Raw genomic sequence first — 17,658 nt, 5'->3', positions numbered from 1 at the left:
TAGAAAATGGAAGACATGCAAGACTAGTGATAATTTCCTACGATCTGGGGCTCCATGCGAGATCTTACCGCATGGGGTAAAAATTATTACAAGAACGGGGAGCAAAAATCCCAAAATCACTCGAGGGATCCTAGTGAATGACCTGCAGAAAGCTGGGACAAAGGTAACAAAGGCAACCATAAGAAACACACAACGCCACCAGGGTCTCAAATTCTGCAGTGCCAGACGGGTCCCCCTGCTTAATCCAGTACATGTCGAGGCCCGTCTGAAGTTTGCTCGAAAGTATTTGGATGATCCAGAAGAGTAATGGGACACTAGTCATATGGTCAGATGAAACCAAAATATAACTTTTTGGTAAAAACTCAACTTGTTGTTTTTGGAGGCGAAGGAATGCTGAGTTGCATCCAAAGAACACCATACCTACTATGAAGCATGTGAGTGGAAACATGTTTTGGGGCTGTTTTTCTGCAAAGGGACCAAGACGACTGATCCGTGTTAAGGAAAGAATAAATGGGGCTATGTATCGTGAGATTTTGAGTTAAACCCTCCTTCCATCAGCAAGGGCATTGAAGATGAAACGTGGCTGGGTCTTTCAACATGATAATGATCCCAAACACACCGCCCAGGCAACGAAGGATTGGCTTCGTAAGAAGCATTTCAAGGTCCTGGATTGGCTTAGCCAGTCTCCTGATCTCAATCCCATAGAAAGTCTTTGGAAAGAGTTGAAAGTCTGTGTTGCCCAGCGACAGCCCCCAAACATCACTGCTCTCGAGGAGATCTGCATGGAGAAATGGGTTGTACTTGTACAGCGCTTTTCTACCCCTTTTTAAGGAGCCCAAAGCACTTTGACAGTATTTCCATATTCGCCCATTCACACACACATTCACACACTGACGGCGGGAGCTGCCATGCAAGGTGCTCACCAGGACCCATCAGGAGCAAGGGTGAAGTGTCATGCCCAAGGACACAACTGACGTGACTAGGATGGTAAAAGGTGGGGATTGAACCAGTAACCCTCAGATTACTGGCACAGCCACTCTACCATCTTCGCCACGCCGTCCCCCATTGCCATTGAAGGGTATATAACAAAGTGTTGAGAGGAACTTTTACTGACCAAATACTTAACTACCATAAATTTGCAAATACATTTATATAAAAATTTGATTTTTCTGGATTTTTTTTCCTAATTTTGTCTCTCTTAGTTAAGGTATACCTATGATGAAAATTACAGGCCTCGCTCATCTTTTTAAGTTGGAGAACTTGCACAATTGGTGACTAAATACTTTTTTGCCTCTTTTTGTGTGGAGTTTGCATGTTCTCCCCGTGACTTGTGTGGGTTCCCTCCGGGTACTCCGGCTTCCTCCGACCTCCAAAGACATGCACCTGGGGATAGGTAGATTGGCAACACTAAATGGTCCCTAGTGTGTGAATGTGAGTGTGAATGTTGTCTATCTGTGTTGGCCCTGTGAGGAGTTGGCGACTTGTCCAGAGTGTACCCCGCCTTCCGCCACAATGCAGCTGAGATAGGCTCCAACGACCCCAAAAGGGACGAGCGATAGAAGATGGATGGATGTATGTATGGCGTTACTGTAGTTCAAATCAGTGTTTCTTAACCATTGTTGGGCTGCAAAAAAATATTTGATTCTCAGCTTTCGTCTGTATAGACCGCAGCGGTACACAGTTCTAATACACTTTTCCAACACTTGTGGCAGTAATGACAATATCAAACAAATAGCAGTTTGGTGCTAAAGTTATAGAGAGGTTTTTAAGGCAAAAAGTGACCTAAATTGTGACGCTGTATTTTAATGACTGTTTATTTAAGAAACTTTTATATTACTATTATTTATTATTATTCTAGGTAGAATTGATGATTATTTTAGCATTCAAAATTAATTGTATGTATGTCTACGGATGTTGTCATTCATCCAGATCGTTGTATTCTCAGGGCATTCAATCAACTGCAACGGGACTGTTGGGTTTGTCTTGAAATATGTTTTACCTCTCATCCAAGAAGGCTTCATCAGTTCATGCTCATAAACTTTTTAAGACTCTTAAGTCATACATTTTAAGTTTAGTTTAGTTGCTATCAATTGAATGTCCAAAAAAATAATTGTATGGCCATTTATTTTTTGTTAGTTTTTGAGTCTTTTCTTTCGCAGAATATTTTATTAATATTCCGTTTATAATTAGCGTGAGCTAAGCCTTAATAATAGTCTTTGATTAACACATGGTTTCATATCATTTGACAAGGTTTATCCTGTTAAACTGTAAGTGGGTTACATATACAGATGCTGCTCAATATTTAAATTAGAATATGACAAACAAGTTTTATTTCAGCAATTTAATTCAAAGAGTGAAACTTGTACATCAAATACATTCATTACACACAGACTGATAAATTTCAAGTGTTTTTTTTCTTTTAATTCTTTTGATCGACTCCATGCCACGCCGTATTGCTGCAGTAATTCAGGCAAAAGGAGCCCCGACTTAAGTATTGAGTGAGTGCTGTATATCTTCATACTTTTCATGTTCTTACATTTCAATTAGTTAACATTTCTGATATCCTTTTTATTGGTCATAGATAATATTTTAACTATGTGAGCTTTTGAATTTCAGATTTAAATTAGTTTTTAGTTATGATCAATAAAAATAAAAGAAACACTTGAAATATATCAGTCTGTGTCTAATGAATGTATACAATATACAAGTTTCACTTTTTTTAATTCAATTACTGAAATCAACTTTGTAGTCATATTCTAATTTGTTAAGCAGCACCTTTAATTATTGAATATGAATAAAATCAAGAGTAAGGTAATAATTCAGTGTTGAAATCTGTAGTGGAAAAGTTGTGCACCGATGTCAAAAAGATAAAAAAAACAACCCTGGTTTAAACTAAATTTTTTTTCATGGGGTATTTGCATTCTACATCGCTAGAAATAGCGTCTTTGTTTCTTTTTCATCCGCCGTGTTGGAAGGTTGCAAAAGGAGCGCATATTTGTCCAGAAGTTGTTTACATTCAGACAAGGCAAGCTTTTGTGGATGTAGCTATCTTGATTTCCGACATCCTAACTAAAACCATCATAGCTCAGCTGTGACGACATTCCCAGCTCTGACTTCCAACTTCAGAGATACCGTAAATGGAATTAGCATTATATTGTGCCTTCTTACGACTGGCATTAATTTTGTGTGTTGTTAGCTAATCATAGCGATTTTGCTAGCTAAAAGTGGCTCTCGTTGACTTTGTATTCTATCGTAACAACAATGTGACTAAAATGTTGCTTCTCTGGGATTGTTTTTGGGTGTGCGTGTATGTGTAGACAAGATAGCGGTGCGTGATAAGCCTGAACGCCAACCAAATTCCTCTGACTGACGAGCATTTTTTTTCCAGTATATATAGTAATTGTATAACAAAGAAAGACTGTTTTAAAAATTAAAATGTTCTGTTAAAACACTAATGGTAACATAAGCTTGACGGTGGTCTTTTTTTTTTATTTTATGGTTTGTAAAATGTAACCTTAAGTTAAAGACTAAACCCTCAATTCCTCAATCAGTGGAAATGTCTGCACTTTTAAGCTGCACGTGTTACATTTGGCAAGATTTTTTTTTTTTTTTTTTTTTTTTTTTTTCGTCCTGTGCAGCTTCTCAGGCAAATCATATAGTTGATGTAGATGCCCATATCGGCTGTTCAGATTTACTTTACAAAAGAGAAGTGTAAGATACTTCTCTTGTTGTCTTATTTGAATGTGACTTTATTAAATGTATATATATTATCATTTGGTGCAGCCGGGCCGGAGCAGGAGGGGATAGAAAGAGAAAAAAAGGAAGACAGAGGGGGAAATTGTGGGGATAAGAGGGGGATTAGACAGAGAGACAAAAACAACAGCAAATACAACAATAACAACAACAACAATAGAACAACATCAGCACATACATATGTACAAATATGATCGTAAAAGTGATAGCAAATAAGCAGTTAGTGAAATAAATAAATATAGTAATGACAATGAGCATTTTTACACAAAAACTGGAGCAATACAAATACCAATAGAAAAAGCGCTATTGATCATAAACAAAACCAATAGATTACCTCTATTATCAACAATAAAGTTGTTCAAATGCAACGATATGTATACATAATGATAGCTAGAAAGATAATAAAAAAAAAAAAAAAAAAAAAATTAAATTAAAAAAAAGAAGGAATACCGAAAGATGAAAGGGAAGAGAGAGAGGCAACCTATATTAATCTTGTAGATTGTTATAGTAACAATGGTTTAAGCTCTGTCAATATGCCTTGTGTTACCCAGTTTACCCTAGGGCAACAGCATTGATATATGTTTGATGAAACATGATTATTTGCATGAGTGTATGTATGTATATGTACTTGTATATGAACAGAATGTGTATATGAATAATTGTACAGTAAATGTATATGTACAGTATATGTATGTTTGTTTGTACAGTGAATGTATATGGATGTTCGTACCGTGAATGTGCGCGTGGATGGACGGACTTGGAGTATGTAGATATGTAATGTATTTGTGTATGTATGTGGGAGCGTAGGTACTACATTTGGCAAGATAACGCCAGTGACTTTTCAGGAAATCATTTCGTCTATTTCCAAAGATTTTTGTCCGAATTCAGCTGCTAAAATAATTACTTTAATAACCATGATGCAATGAATGTACATCACTTTTTCATTTGTTGCATTGTTAACTTTTTTTTTTACCTTATCTAGTGGAACTGAAAATGTCTGATTTCCTTTTTTCTTGCACCACCGTTTTACTGTTTGGTGGAATTGTGCTGTGTAGTTTTTCCATGGTACTCCATAACCAACAGACAAAACTCTCGCATTGTGTATTTTGTTGTCCACGTGCTCTAGATTACTTCAGGCGAGTACATCCAGATGTCGGGGCGTGCGGGCAGGAGAGGAATGGATGACCGAGGCATCGTTATCTTCATGGTGGACGAGAAGATGAGTCCGTCTGTGGGCAAACAGCTCCTCAAGGTAACACGTCAACTGCCTGGGTGGTTGTTTCTAAATTAACTATTGTCAAAAGTTATGGATACGATGCATTTCCCCATTATTAGCCAGTAATGTTTGTAATCTGACAGTGGGCATCTATACGGACTTTGTGGCTCTTCTATCACTTTGTAAGCAGTTGTGGAACATGAACGACCCAATTGTCCTTAGCCCCTGATCCACTCTGAGTTGAAAGTGTGATTGTTTAATTAATGTTGACATGCAGGGATCAGCGGATCCTCTGAACAGTGCCTTCCACCTGACCTATAACATGGTGCTCAACCTGCTGCGCGTGGAAGAGATTAACCCTGAATACATGTTGGAGAAATCCTTCTACCAGTTCCAACACTACCGGGCGCTGCCGGGCGTCGTGGAAAGTAAGCTCGTCCTCCCCGTGTGTCTTTGTCTGTGTAGGATGCTGCAAAGACTAATGTTCTGTACAGGAATAAAGAAGCTGGAGAAAGAGTACAACAATATCAATATCCCCAACGAAGAGAGCGTGGTGACCTATTTTAAAATCCGCCAGCAGCTGGCCAAACTGGGCAAAGAGATCCAAGAATTCATCCACAAACCCAAATACTGTTTGCCTTTCTTGCAATCGGGGCGACTTATCAAGGTAAAACTTCATACTTCCTCCACCTGAACCCATTAAAGGGGGCCTATGACGATTTTAATCTACTGCTTTGGTTTAAATTTTGCTCCACAGTCACATTCAAAGGCCTACTGAAATGAGATTTTCTTATTTAAACGGGGATAGCAGGTCCATTCTATGTGTCATACTTGATCATTTCGCCATATTGCCATATTTTTGCTGAAATAATTTAGTAGAGAACATCGACGATAAAGTTCGCAACTTTTGGGCGCTAATAAAAAAGCTTTGCCTGTACCGGAAGAAGCAGACAATGTGCGTGTGACGTCACGGGTTGTAGAGCTCCTCACATCCTCACATTGTTTACAATCATAGCCACCAGCAGCGAGAGCGATTTGGACCGAGATAGCGACAATTTCCACATTAATTTGAGCGAGGATGAAAGATTTGTGGATGAGAATAGTGAGAGTGAAGGACTAGAAGAAAAAAAAAGGCGAGGGCAGTGGGAGTGATTCAGATGTTATTAGACACATTTACTTGGATAATTCTGGAACATCCCTTATCTGCTTATTGTGTTACTAGTGTTTTAATGAGATTATATGGTACCTGAAAGTCTGACGGGTGTGGTCACGGGTGTGGTGACCGCCAGTGTCTCCAGTGGTAGGAGGTAAGAGAGTCCGCAGCTGCAGGAAGACGCAAGCTCCGCTCATGTCCGCTCACAATTTTCTCACCGAAACCGGCCGGTTGACATGTGGTCGGGATCCATGTTCGCTTGACCGCTCTGTTCATAGTAAAGTTTCACCTTGTAAACAAGGAAACACCGGCTGTGTTTGTGTGGCTAAAGGCTAAAGCTTCCCACCTATATCTTTCTTCTTTGACTTGTCCATTATTAATTGAACAAATTGCAAAAGATTCAGCAACACAGATGTCCAGAATACTGTGTAATTATGCGATTGAAGCAGACTACTTTTAGTCGTGATCGGTGCTGGAAGAACATGTCCGCTACAACCGGTGGAGTCACGCGCGCGCGTCATCATTCCGTGACGTTTTCAGCAGGATTCTTCGCGGGAAGTTTAAAGTTGCAATTTAGTAAACTAAACCGGCCGTATTGGCATGTGTTGTAATGTTAATATTTCATCATTGATATATAATCTATCAGACTGCGTGGTCGGTAGTAGTGGGTTTCAGTAGGCCTTTAAACCTTTTTTTTTTTGTCTGTCTGCAAGATTGCAAATGAAATGCACGCTTCAACCTCTCAAAAAGTATCCTAATTTATCTTTTGAAAATGTACAGTTTATTTATCTTCAAGTTGTCACCACTAATTTCTTTCAGACATGGTCGAAAATAAACTTCATAAACATTATATAGATTCATCAAGTCACAACATTAGGTACACACTGATCGATATAAGGAGTGCATAAGAAACAGCTGCTCTTAGCATCATTTACATTGCATTCAGAAAGTGTTCACAGTGCTTCACTTTTTCCACATTTTATGTCACAGCCTTTTTCCAAAATGGAATAACTTAATTTTTGTCCTCAAAATGTGAAAAATTGTTGGAATTTTTTTTTTTTAGGAAATAATACAAAATCCCATGTACAAAAATATTTGCTCAATACTTTGTTGATGCACTTTAGGCAAAAATTACAGCCTCTATTCTTGTTAAATACGATACCACAAACTTGGCACATTTATCTTTTGGCAATTTTGCCCACTCCTCCTTCCAGCACCTCTCAAGCTCCTTCAAGTTTGATGAGAAGCATTGTTTTTTTATCCAGGATGTCTTTGAACATTGCTGCATTCATCTTTCCCTCTATCCTGATTAGTCTCCCCTTTCCTGTCACTGAAAACCATCCCCAAAGAATGATGCTGCCACCACCATGCTTCACTGTCAGGAGGGTATTGGTCTGGTGATGAGCGTTGCCTGGTTTCCTCCAAAAATGATGCCTGGCATTAGCCAGAGAATTTTGTTTCTCGTGGTCTTTCAGGTGCATTTTGGCACACTTTTTTATTTTTTTTTTTACAAAAAACTAGCTTTCCGTCTGGCCGCTATATCATACAGGCCTGATTGGTGGATTGCTGCAGAGAGAGTTGTCCTTCTGGAAGGTTTTCCTCTTTCAACAGAGAGAGGCTGTAGCCCCGACAGGGGGACCATCAGGTTTTTGGTCACTTCCCTGACTAGACTGAGATGAATGCAGCAATGTACAGAGACATCCTGGGTGAAAACCAATGTTTCCCATCCAAGCTGATGGTGTTTTAGAGGTTCTACAAAGAGGAGTGGGCAAAACTGCCCAAAGAGAGGTATGCCAACCTTGTGGCATTGTATCCAAAAAGACTTGAGGCTGTAAATACTACCAAAAGTGCATCAGCAAAGTATTGAGCAGAGACTGTGAATACTTTTGTACATGTGATTTTATTTATTTTTAATGCATTGGAAAACTTAAAAAAAAACAAAAAAAAATTTTCACATTGTCATTTTGGGGTATACTGTGTAGAATTTTAAGGACAAAAAGGTATTGATTTAATTTTGGAAAAGGCTGTAACATAACAAAACATAAAAAAAATAAAGCACTATGAACACTTTCTGGATGCATTCTGTCCCTGCATGTTGCTCAGCGGTGTTATATGTTCATGTCAGGATTAGATGAAAACATTTTATCCTACTTTTTTTGTTTCCTCATAGCCTAAAGGAAAGGGGGAGGAATTTCTCCCCCTTGGGCTGAGAGCTGGACTTAAAGTCCAAATAAGTAGGTCCACCTCGCTGCGATGTCACAACGTCGCCAGACTCCAAAACGGCATGCAAGCTCAAAATGCATGAACTTTACAACTATCCAACATTGTTACGTTTATAAGTCCAGAAAAGACCAAATTCATCATGGGTCCCCTTTATTATACTGCTACACACTAACTGCAACTCTGCTTCATGCAAAGGTAAAAAATGAAGACGTTGACTTTGGCTGGGGTGTCGTCGTCAATTTTTGCAGGAAGGCCAACGTGAAGGTGAGTCCTCGACCTAGTTGTAGATCACTTTTACTTGAAGTTCCTTCTTTTCATGTCCAATCATCATCTCCTCCTGCAGGTCAGCACCGACGCGGAGCCGCTCTTTGTGGTGGAGGCGTTGCTGCACTGCAGCAAGGACAGCGTCAAGGATGCAGCGACGGAGGCAGCCAAACCCGCTGCTCCAGGCGAGGTTGGAGAGATGCAGGTACTGTCGATAGAAAAGCACTTAATTGATTAATCTCTCCAACTTCACTACATAGCAACAACAGAATTCTGCCAAAAAAAAAAACCTGATGAATGATGTCTGTATGCCAGGTTGTCCCTGTCATGCTGCATCTGCTGACATCCATCAGTTCAGTCCGTGTTTACATCCCCAAAGACCTGAGGCCTTTTGACAACCGCCAGTTGATGCTCAAGTCCATTCAGGTACAAAGCCCGTTGGAACTTAATTCAAAACGTTTGCTCAGGTCTTTCCCCCTACTTAGTCTACCATGGATGTCAAACTCCTATTCTTCATAGGCCATATCAACGTTACACTGTCCTCACTGGGCCATTTATAGAAGTGAAACTATAAACATGTATAATCGCCTCATGGTATTATTACACAATTGACCCTTTATCTGATTATCATTAGTTCCAATAGACTGATGGAAACCTTGCTGTGGAATCAGATATTGAATTTCAACTTGAAATAACCTCAAATGCTTCAAGCATAGTTTAATAAGAACTTCAGTTGCATACGGTCAATTTTTTTCTGCCAAAATATGAATGCCTGCAAGAAAGATGAAGTGCCTTATTTTACGCTTAATATTTCTAGGCTTTTGGGGACCACTTTGAGTGACACGGCGGTCTAAGGACATTGAGTTTGACACGTGTTCTATGTTGTTTGTTTCTCACATGCCAAAGGAGGTGCAGAAGCGTTTCCCAGACGGGATTCCTCTCCTCGACCCTATCGACGACATGGGCATCAAAGATCCGGGTTTGAAGAAGGTCATTCAGAAAGTGGAGGCCTTTGAGCACCGCATGTACTCACACACGCTGCACAGCGACCCCAACCTGGAGGCGGTCTACTCGCTCTGTGAGAAGAAGGCTGTGGTAAGATAACTTTTTCTTTTTTTTCTTTTTTAATACAAAGGGTGACATAATGAGTGAGAGTAAATCTAAACATTGTCCCATGCTGACATTTCATACCTCCCCAAGTCACGTACGTTCCCTCTATGTTGATAAAGGCCGACCTATAATTGTCTTTTCCGGACCAGACTGCTTGTCACCTTTTCACACAAAGACAGGAAACCTCACGGGGCTGCCACAGAAAGACCGAGAACTGCCACTTTAAAAATAAAATATCCTCTAAACTTAAATTTAAAATATGTTAATTAGTACTTTTTATTATCTTTTTGTGACACAATCATTTTGTATTTGTTTTAAATTTTAATGATAGGATTCAAAATATGTATTTTATATATTTATATTTGTATTTATATGGAGGTTCTCAAGGCAGTATGGTGAAACAGGGGTTAGTGCATATGCCTCACAATATGAAGGTCCTGAGTAGTCCTGAGTTCAATCCTGGGCTTGGGATCTTTCTGTGTGGAGTTTGCATGTTCTCGCTGTGACTGCGTGGGTTCCCTCCGGGTACTCCGGCTTCCTCCCACCTCCAAAGACATGCACCTGGGGATATGTTGATTGGCAACACTAAATGGTCCCTAGTGTGTGAATGTGAGTGTGAATGTTGTCTGTCTATCTGTGTTGGCCCTGCGATGAGGTGGCGACTGGTCCAGGGTGTACGCCACCTTCCGCCCGAATGCAGCTGAGATAGGCTCCAGCACCTCCAGATGGATGGATGTTTTCATGCAAATGTAATGGGTACTGTTCTGCCCAGGACAAATGATCCTTGTTAATGAATCAAAGTTTACAGCAAGTTAAACATTCACTAAAGGGAAAATATATTCAATGAAATATATTTTAGTGTTAAATTGCTGGCACTTCAATCCGAATCCAATTTGGATTGGTCAACCCTCGCCACATCATGTTTCAAATATTGTGACTTGACCTCACTGCCAATTTTGGGCGGATATTTTAAATAGTTTTCAAAGCATCGTCTAAAAACAATTCATGCAAAAAAGGGGAAATAAAGTAAAAATATCTACACTACAGTGGTATTGGCCACTAGAGACAACACCAATAAGAGTGTACTGTTCAGTATGGTGGTCACTGATTGGCTCAGCCTCAGGCAACATTACTTTATTGGATTAAAAGACCGTAAAGGTGACCAAAGGATGTTATTTTATGTCTAGAGGGCCCTTATAAATATTTTTGAAATGTTGCTACGATTTAATTGCAATAGGTATTTTATTCAAATGTTATATTTTATGTGTATTTTTTAAATTTATTGAAGTAAATTCCATCTAAAAAAAACAACACATTTATTTCCTGATAAAACTGTGCATTGTCATTCAGATATAATGAGCACATCAGTGGGTGGGAAGTATCCCTGTTGATACATGAAAATATGGAAGACTCATGAAATTATTACTAATTGTATTAACATACCCAACAAAATGAGTGTAAAATTAACTTGCTTTGTGCCTCAGATCGCCGCAGAGGTGCGCACGGCCAAGCGCGAGCTAAAGAAAGCTCGGACCGTCCTGCAGATGGACAAGCTCAAGTGCAGGAAGCGAGTGCTGCGGCGCCTCGGCTTCGCCAGCCCATCTGATGTCATCGAGGTGAAGGGACGAGTCGCGTGTGAAATCAGCAGGTAGGACGCGTACGCGCTATTTATTATTTGGATTGTGTTCATGTTTTTTTTTTTGTTTATGCCTTCGTTTTGAGTTGATAAAACTCAAATTGGCCACAAGGTAGATTAGCCACAAAATAGTTTATATAGTGTAAATAGTGTATTGGAATGCATAAGAAACATTATACAGTGTTTGATACAGTTTTCAAAATACAAAATCCAGAAGGGTCTGAATACCCTCTAGATCAGGGGTCGGGAACCTTTTTGACTGAGAGATCCATTAAAGCCAAATATTTTCAAACGTATTTCCGTGAGAGCCATATAATATTTTTAACACTGAATACAACTGTCAGGTTCAAACTCTGATGACATCTATTAAACAGACAAGAAGCAAGGAATTAAACAGAGACAGGATTCAATTTAGCTCAATGAGGAGAAACAAGAGAATTCTACACCTCTTTTATTTGGACTTTCCCTGATTACAACAAACAAATGCGTGCATCTCTTATTCTTTTTAATAACATTGTTATTTTATTCTGAAGCTAACCAATAATAAATAAAATACTTTTGCCTATTAATGCAACTTCTTGAACAGGAGCGATAGAAACGGATGGATGGATTCAAATGCATGAGAACGTTTTATATTTTGAACGTTATTTTTAACACTGTGATTAATAAATAAATAAATGATAAATGGGTTGTACTTGTATAGCGCTTTTCTACCTTCAAGGTACTCAAAGCGCTTTGACACTACTTCCACATTTACCCATTCACACACACATTCACACACTGATGGAGGGAGCTGCCATGCAAGGCGCCAACCAGCACCCATCAGGAGCAAGGGTGAAGTGTCTTGCTCAGGACACAACGGTCGTGACGAGGTTGGTACTAGGTGGGATTTGAACCAGGGCCCCTCGGGTTGCGCACGGCCACTCTTCCACTGCGCCACGCCGTCCCTAAAATGATAAATGGGTTGTACTTGTATAGCGCTTTTCTACCTTCAAGGTACTCAAAGCGCTTTGACACTACTTCCACATTTACCCATTCACACACTGATGGAGGGAGCTGCCATGCAAGGCGCCAACCAGCACCCATCAGGAGCAAGGGTGAAGTGTCTTGCTCAGGACACAACGGACGTGACGAGGTTGGTACTAGGTGGGATTTGAACCAGGGACGCTCGGGTTGCGCACGGCCACTCTCCCACTGCGCCACGCCGTCTTATCGTGTTAAGCAACGTCAGCAAGATTTATCTGAGAGCCAGATGCAGTCATCAAAAGAGCCACATCTGGCTCTAGAGCCATAGGTTCCCTACCCCTGCTCTAGATATAGCAACAAAGTCCCTCGTGCTTCATCTTTTTATTCTCTGGCAGACAGTGTGTATGAAGTGTGTTACGAAGCAGAGTTGCAATCTATTGTACATTCACGCACAGTCCCATTATAATGTGTTTAAATGTGGTGGTTCATATGGTAAACACTGCACTTTTTGAAATTGGAAACGCCTTCTCATTCAAAGCATTTTCTTTATTTTCATGACTATTTACATCGTAGATTGTCACTGAAGTCATCACAACTATGATTGAACACGTGGAGTTATGTACTTGGTAAAAAAAAGATAAAATATCTGAAAACATGTTTTACATTCTAGTTTCTTCAAAATAGCCAACCTTTGCTCTGATTACTTTTTTGCCTAATTACTGCTTTGCACATTCTTGGCATTCTCTCGATGGGCTTCAAGAGGTAGTCGCCTGAAATGATTTTCACTCCACAGGTGTGCTTGAAGCTCATGGAGAGAATGCCAAGAGTGTGCAAACCAGTAATCAGAGCAAAGAGTGGCTATTTTTTGTAGAAACTAGGATGTAAAACATGTTTTCAAATATTTCACCTTTTTTTGTTAAGTACATAACTCCACATGTGTTCATTCATAGTTTTGATGCCTTCAGTGACAATCTACAATGTAAATAGTCATGAAAATAAAGAAAACACATTGAATGAGGAAGAAGGTGTGTCCAAACTTCTGGCCTGTACTGTATGTCCTATTTTTGTTTTAGTAGAGAAATGGAAACCTAGCACGGCTTCGAGTAACGACGTAAAACAAAACAAATGGATGCATTTGGTTTTGGTCCACAGCGCTGACGAGCTCCTGCTGACGGAGATGGTGTTCAACGGCCTCTTCAACGACCTGACGGTGGAACAAGCCACTGCCTTGCTGTCCTGCTTCGTCTTCCAGGAGAACGTAGGAACATTCCATCCTTCTCACACTTTGTAACTATTAACTGATTATATAATACATTGTATATGATTTCCATCTTATGTGTTGCTGATTTATAGCAGATAACACCATGTTTTTATGGCTTAACAAGCATATTGAAGTCATAAACAACCAACCACTGCAATGCTTGTCCCTGCTGACCAATCACATAAATATGAATAGAATACATTTATCTTTCTTTATTGTTCACTGCAACACCCTTGAAAGAGGGGCTAGCCAATGTGCCAGCAACATAAACTACTCCTACCAGTTACTATCTAATATGCCACTTGGCATATTAGAAATAGATAAAAAATAATCCACTCCTACCAGTTACTATCTAATATGCCACCTGGCATATTAGAAATAGATAAAAAATAATCCACAGTATTTGAACATGCGCATGCACGCACACGTGGCAAGTAATACTTCCACTAGTTAATCATGATAACCTCCACCTGGCAGTGACAATTCAACGCCAAATAATCTACCTAGTGAAATTCCACTGGAGGTGGTTACTCATCCCACCAGCTGTCAATGATAATCACTACTTTGCATAATGTAAACTAATAAAAGGTCCATGGTACACTTGCTGCAGGCACACATTATAGACATGTCATCCAATTAATTACATCTCTCCTTCGCCAGTTATTGATAACCGCTACTGTAAAAGTAGAAATAGACTCCAAATTATCCACAAAGTCCACAATATGCTCGCTCACGCCTGAGCATGTGAGCACGCACGTCAAAGTTGTGTTGTAACTGTAATCTCTCCTCCCGCCAGTCATGTGTCGAACAAATACATTGACTCAAAACAATCCACAGTCAGAACCACAGAGGGCTTGTCTTGTGCATTAGCACTGCGCACGCAAAAAATAATTTGGCACGCCATCGCACACCCCGCTAGTTATTAATGATAACTGTCACTTTGTACAGTACACCAGTGGTTCTCAAACTTTTTTTACCACTTCAGAAAATACTTAACTCTCCAATTACCACCATAAGTATTCATTACAACAAGGCAGAGGTTTTATTTAACAATTCTGTGTAATATTTTGCACACTGTAACATTACACACAGTTTGAACAGCAACACTGTGTTTTGAATATAGGAAAATACGACAGTTGGAGAATTACAGCAGTACATAGTACGCCTGCTCACTCAGACACACAAATATACTTGGACATGTTGTTTATTTACTGCTAAGCAATCATTATTTATAACTGCTGCTTTTTTTTTTTTTACTTTTGGGTGATTTTTGAATATGTAAGTACCTTACTAAAATGTTTTTCTTACAGGCTAATGAGTTGCCAAAACTGACTGAACAACTTGCTGCTCCCCTCCGGCAAATGCAGGTACGTGATCGAATGTTAAAAAACAAAAAGGGGCCAGACAAATGGCAATAATTATACTCATAAGATGTTTTGAAGTTGATTTGTATGTGCAGTGCAGAGCCATTACTGACATGCATGTAGTACCCATGACTATCAGCAGAGGGCGAAATAGCTGACATTTGTCGTCTGCTGCGGTTCAGGAGTGTGCCAAGCGCATCGCCAAAGTGTCTGCGGACGCCAAGCTAGAAGTGGACGAGGACACGTACCTGGGCCAGTTCAAGCCGCACCTCATGGACGTGATCTACGCCTGGGCCAACGGCGCCACTTTCGCACAGATTTGTAAGATGACCGACGTCTTTGAAGGTGACTTGACAGTTGGAGAAATGTCCAACTAATACGACAAACCTGGCCATAACTTTGCCATTGTGACAATCGCATGTTTGTCACCCCTGTAGGAAGTATTATTCGCTGCATGCGCCGCCTGGAGGAGGTGCTGCGACAAATGTGCTCCGCCGCTAAAGCGATCGGCAACACGGAGCTGGAGAATAAGTTTGCTGAAGGTAAGGAAAAGTGACAACACGTTAACATTTTGTTAATAATCATGCATTTGCTCCTCCTGCCAGTTACTGATGATAACTACCACCGTCTGTAATGGGAAAGAAAATTGACTGGAAATAAGCTACAAAGATGCTGTAAAGATAGTTGTATTATGAAGTTAGACATCTTAAAATGAAGTCTGGGGAAGATGAACTGGCAGATTTAGTCCTTTTTGTTTTTGTTGCGAGAATGCTGTTTGGATATACCTGACATGTTGGAACTCTAGCTAACACACTATAGTGTTGTGTGACATTTGTGTCCTCCTGTTCCTCTCTCTAGTCTTATGTTGGTGTTATAGTCTGTTTGTTAAAAGTGCATCAGAAGGATAATATTGCATCAGGACTATTTAAGTCTCACGGGACTAGAAACTTCTTTCAGTCGCCACATGACAAGATCAGAACTACTTAGTCTCACAGGACTAGAACCTTTCAGTCGCCACATGACAACGTGGCGAAGTTGGTAGAGTGGCTGTGCCAGTAATCTGAGGGTTACTGGTTCAATCCCCACCTTCTACCATCCTAGTCACGTCCGTTGTGTCCTTGGGCAAGACACTTCACCCTTGCTCCTGATGATCCTGGTGAGCGCCTTGCATGGCAGCTCCCGCCATCAGTATGTGAATGTGTGTGTGAATGGGTGAATGTGGAAATACTGTCAAAGCGCTTTGGGCTCCTTAAACAGGTAGAAAAGCGCTTACAAGTACAACCCATTTACCATTACTGTGCTTCTACTGTAACTACTTGTATCAATACAGTCCATTAAAGCAGAGTTGCCATGGTCTTCTTGCATAAGCTCCTTTTATCAGCAGTTATGCAAGCAGTGATCTGGTAGTGTGATTATAAAATATCAAAGTTGAGTAAGCACATGAGTGCAGCTCGTGGTGAATATTAATGACGTGATTTTATCTCCTTGCAGGAATCACAAAGATCAAAAGGGACATCGTCTTTGCCGCTAGTCTCTATTTGTAATTCTTGTAAGACCTTCTTACTGAACATTATCATCAAACATCAGTTTGAATTCACCCAATCATCCTGAATATATTGTCATCACTTTAACTTTTGATGCACTCAGTCTGCCCCATCTGATATTTTTTAAAACTCTTCTTTGAAATCATTTAATTTGTGCATTTGTTAGTTTTTATTTGAAACCATGCCTGACGACAAATGACATAACATGTTTTGTTATCAAGTGAAATGGCTTTATTTTTCCTGTTTTTTTTCTTCTTCTTTTAGACATTTGTACATATTTAACTTTTTCAATAAACGTCTGTATGCTCAACAGTTGCCATACAGACCACACAAACTTACATAGTGGTGTTTATTTTAAAATTGTTGGGGATACATGGCAGCAGCAGCAGCAATAACAGTCACATGAAGAAGGCATCCCAGGATGCTATCTAACCCTACCATTCTTTGTCTTCATTACTCCTTCTGGTCAAGATGGCCAAAAGAGCATCTGGACTTGTGAGATGGCGACATTCTTTAAATTAGCCCTTTAATGGACATGCAGTAGTTGACCTCAAAGTGAACCTCAGTGAAGGCGCCTTAAGCAGATGGACTGCCAGTAAAAAAAATGAAATGCTCAAAGCAGGCTTACATTCACAGGTTTCATACCCCCTGCCCTCCCTCCCCGTAGTGGTCTAGTCCTGCCTTCCAGTGGGTGCATGCAGTACAATCTTCCCACCCATTCAGTAGATGCATGCTAAAGTCTTAGCCATCCTCACAGTCCTTAGCCAATAAAATCAAAATATAAAACACGCTCCGCATGCAGGCGATGACAAAGCTGGAGAACTACCATCCGAGGTGAGCACTTCGGCTTTAGTTGGGACTCTCAAAGTGGTTTCCGTTTGTTGGGGTCTCCTGCAGGCTGGTGTGGCGGATGTCCGCCTCCTTGCAGGAATCCAAAGGCTGCTTGAAAAAATCGGACACACAAAAGACCTGCAGGGGAAACAAATGGAAGTCCTGAAGGATCATATTTTATTTGGACTGTTAAAAAACATGTCTAAATGATCAATTTATTGTTGCTACACCTGCTGGCTACAATGCGGTGATTGACCACAAAACTGGACAATGGCTGAAGTAGTCACTAAACTGGCCAGTGGTTCTCAACCTTTATTCAGTGATGTACCCCCTAATC

General features: G+C 40.2%; 2 protein-coding genes across 3 annotated transcripts in view; one reads left to right on the top strand and one right to left on the bottom strand.

Moving 5' to 3' along the window:
* Positions 1 to 17,427, top strand: part of mtrex (Mtr4 exosome RNA helicase) — a 35,689-nt gene extending 18,262 nt beyond the window's left edge. Inside the window, exons 15-27 of the mRNA XM_061876594.1 lie at positions 4,880 to 5,005; positions 5,247 to 5,397; positions 5,464 to 5,636; positions 8,541 to 8,609; positions 8,689 to 8,814; positions 8,925 to 9,035; positions 9,516 to 9,704; positions 11,204 to 11,367; positions 13,474 to 13,579; positions 14,893 to 14,949; positions 15,129 to 15,291; positions 15,384 to 15,488; positions 16,438 to 17,427. Coding sequence (XP_061732578.1) covers positions 4,880 to 5,005; positions 5,247 to 5,397; positions 5,464 to 5,636; positions 8,541 to 8,609; positions 8,689 to 8,814; positions 8,925 to 9,035; positions 9,516 to 9,704; positions 11,204 to 11,367; positions 13,474 to 13,579; positions 14,893 to 14,949; positions 15,129 to 15,291; positions 15,384 to 15,488; positions 16,438 to 16,490 — 1,593 coding nt within the window. The 3' untranslated portion in view covers positions 16,491 to 17,427. The remainder of the gene's footprint in view (positions 1 to 4,879; positions 5,006 to 5,246; positions 5,398 to 5,463; positions 5,637 to 8,540; positions 8,610 to 8,688; positions 8,815 to 8,924; positions 9,036 to 9,515; positions 9,705 to 11,203; positions 11,368 to 13,473; positions 13,580 to 14,892; positions 14,950 to 15,128; positions 15,292 to 15,383; positions 15,489 to 16,437) is intronic.
* plpp1a (phospholipid phosphatase 1a) overlaps positions 16,699 to 17,658 on the bottom strand; it is a 29,775-nt gene continuing 28,815 nt past the window's right edge. For both annotated transcript variants that reach the window (XM_061876599.1, XM_061876598.1), the window contains exon 6: positions 16,699 to 17,459. In XM_061876599.1, coding sequence (XP_061732583.1) covers positions 17,340 to 17,459 — 120 coding nt within the window. In that variant the 3' untranslated portion in view covers positions 16,699 to 17,339. The remainder of the gene's footprint in view (positions 17,460 to 17,658) is intronic.

The sequence above is a fragment of the Nerophis ophidion genome, linkage group LG17, assembly GCF_033978795.1.
Source record: "Nerophis ophidion isolate RoL-2023_Sa linkage group LG17, RoL_Noph_v1.0, whole genome shotgun sequence".
Classification (NCBI taxonomy): Eukaryota; Metazoa; Chordata; class Actinopteri; order Syngnathiformes; family Syngnathidae; genus Nerophis; species Nerophis ophidion.
This window is presented reverse-complemented; position numbering and strand designations above follow the sequence as displayed.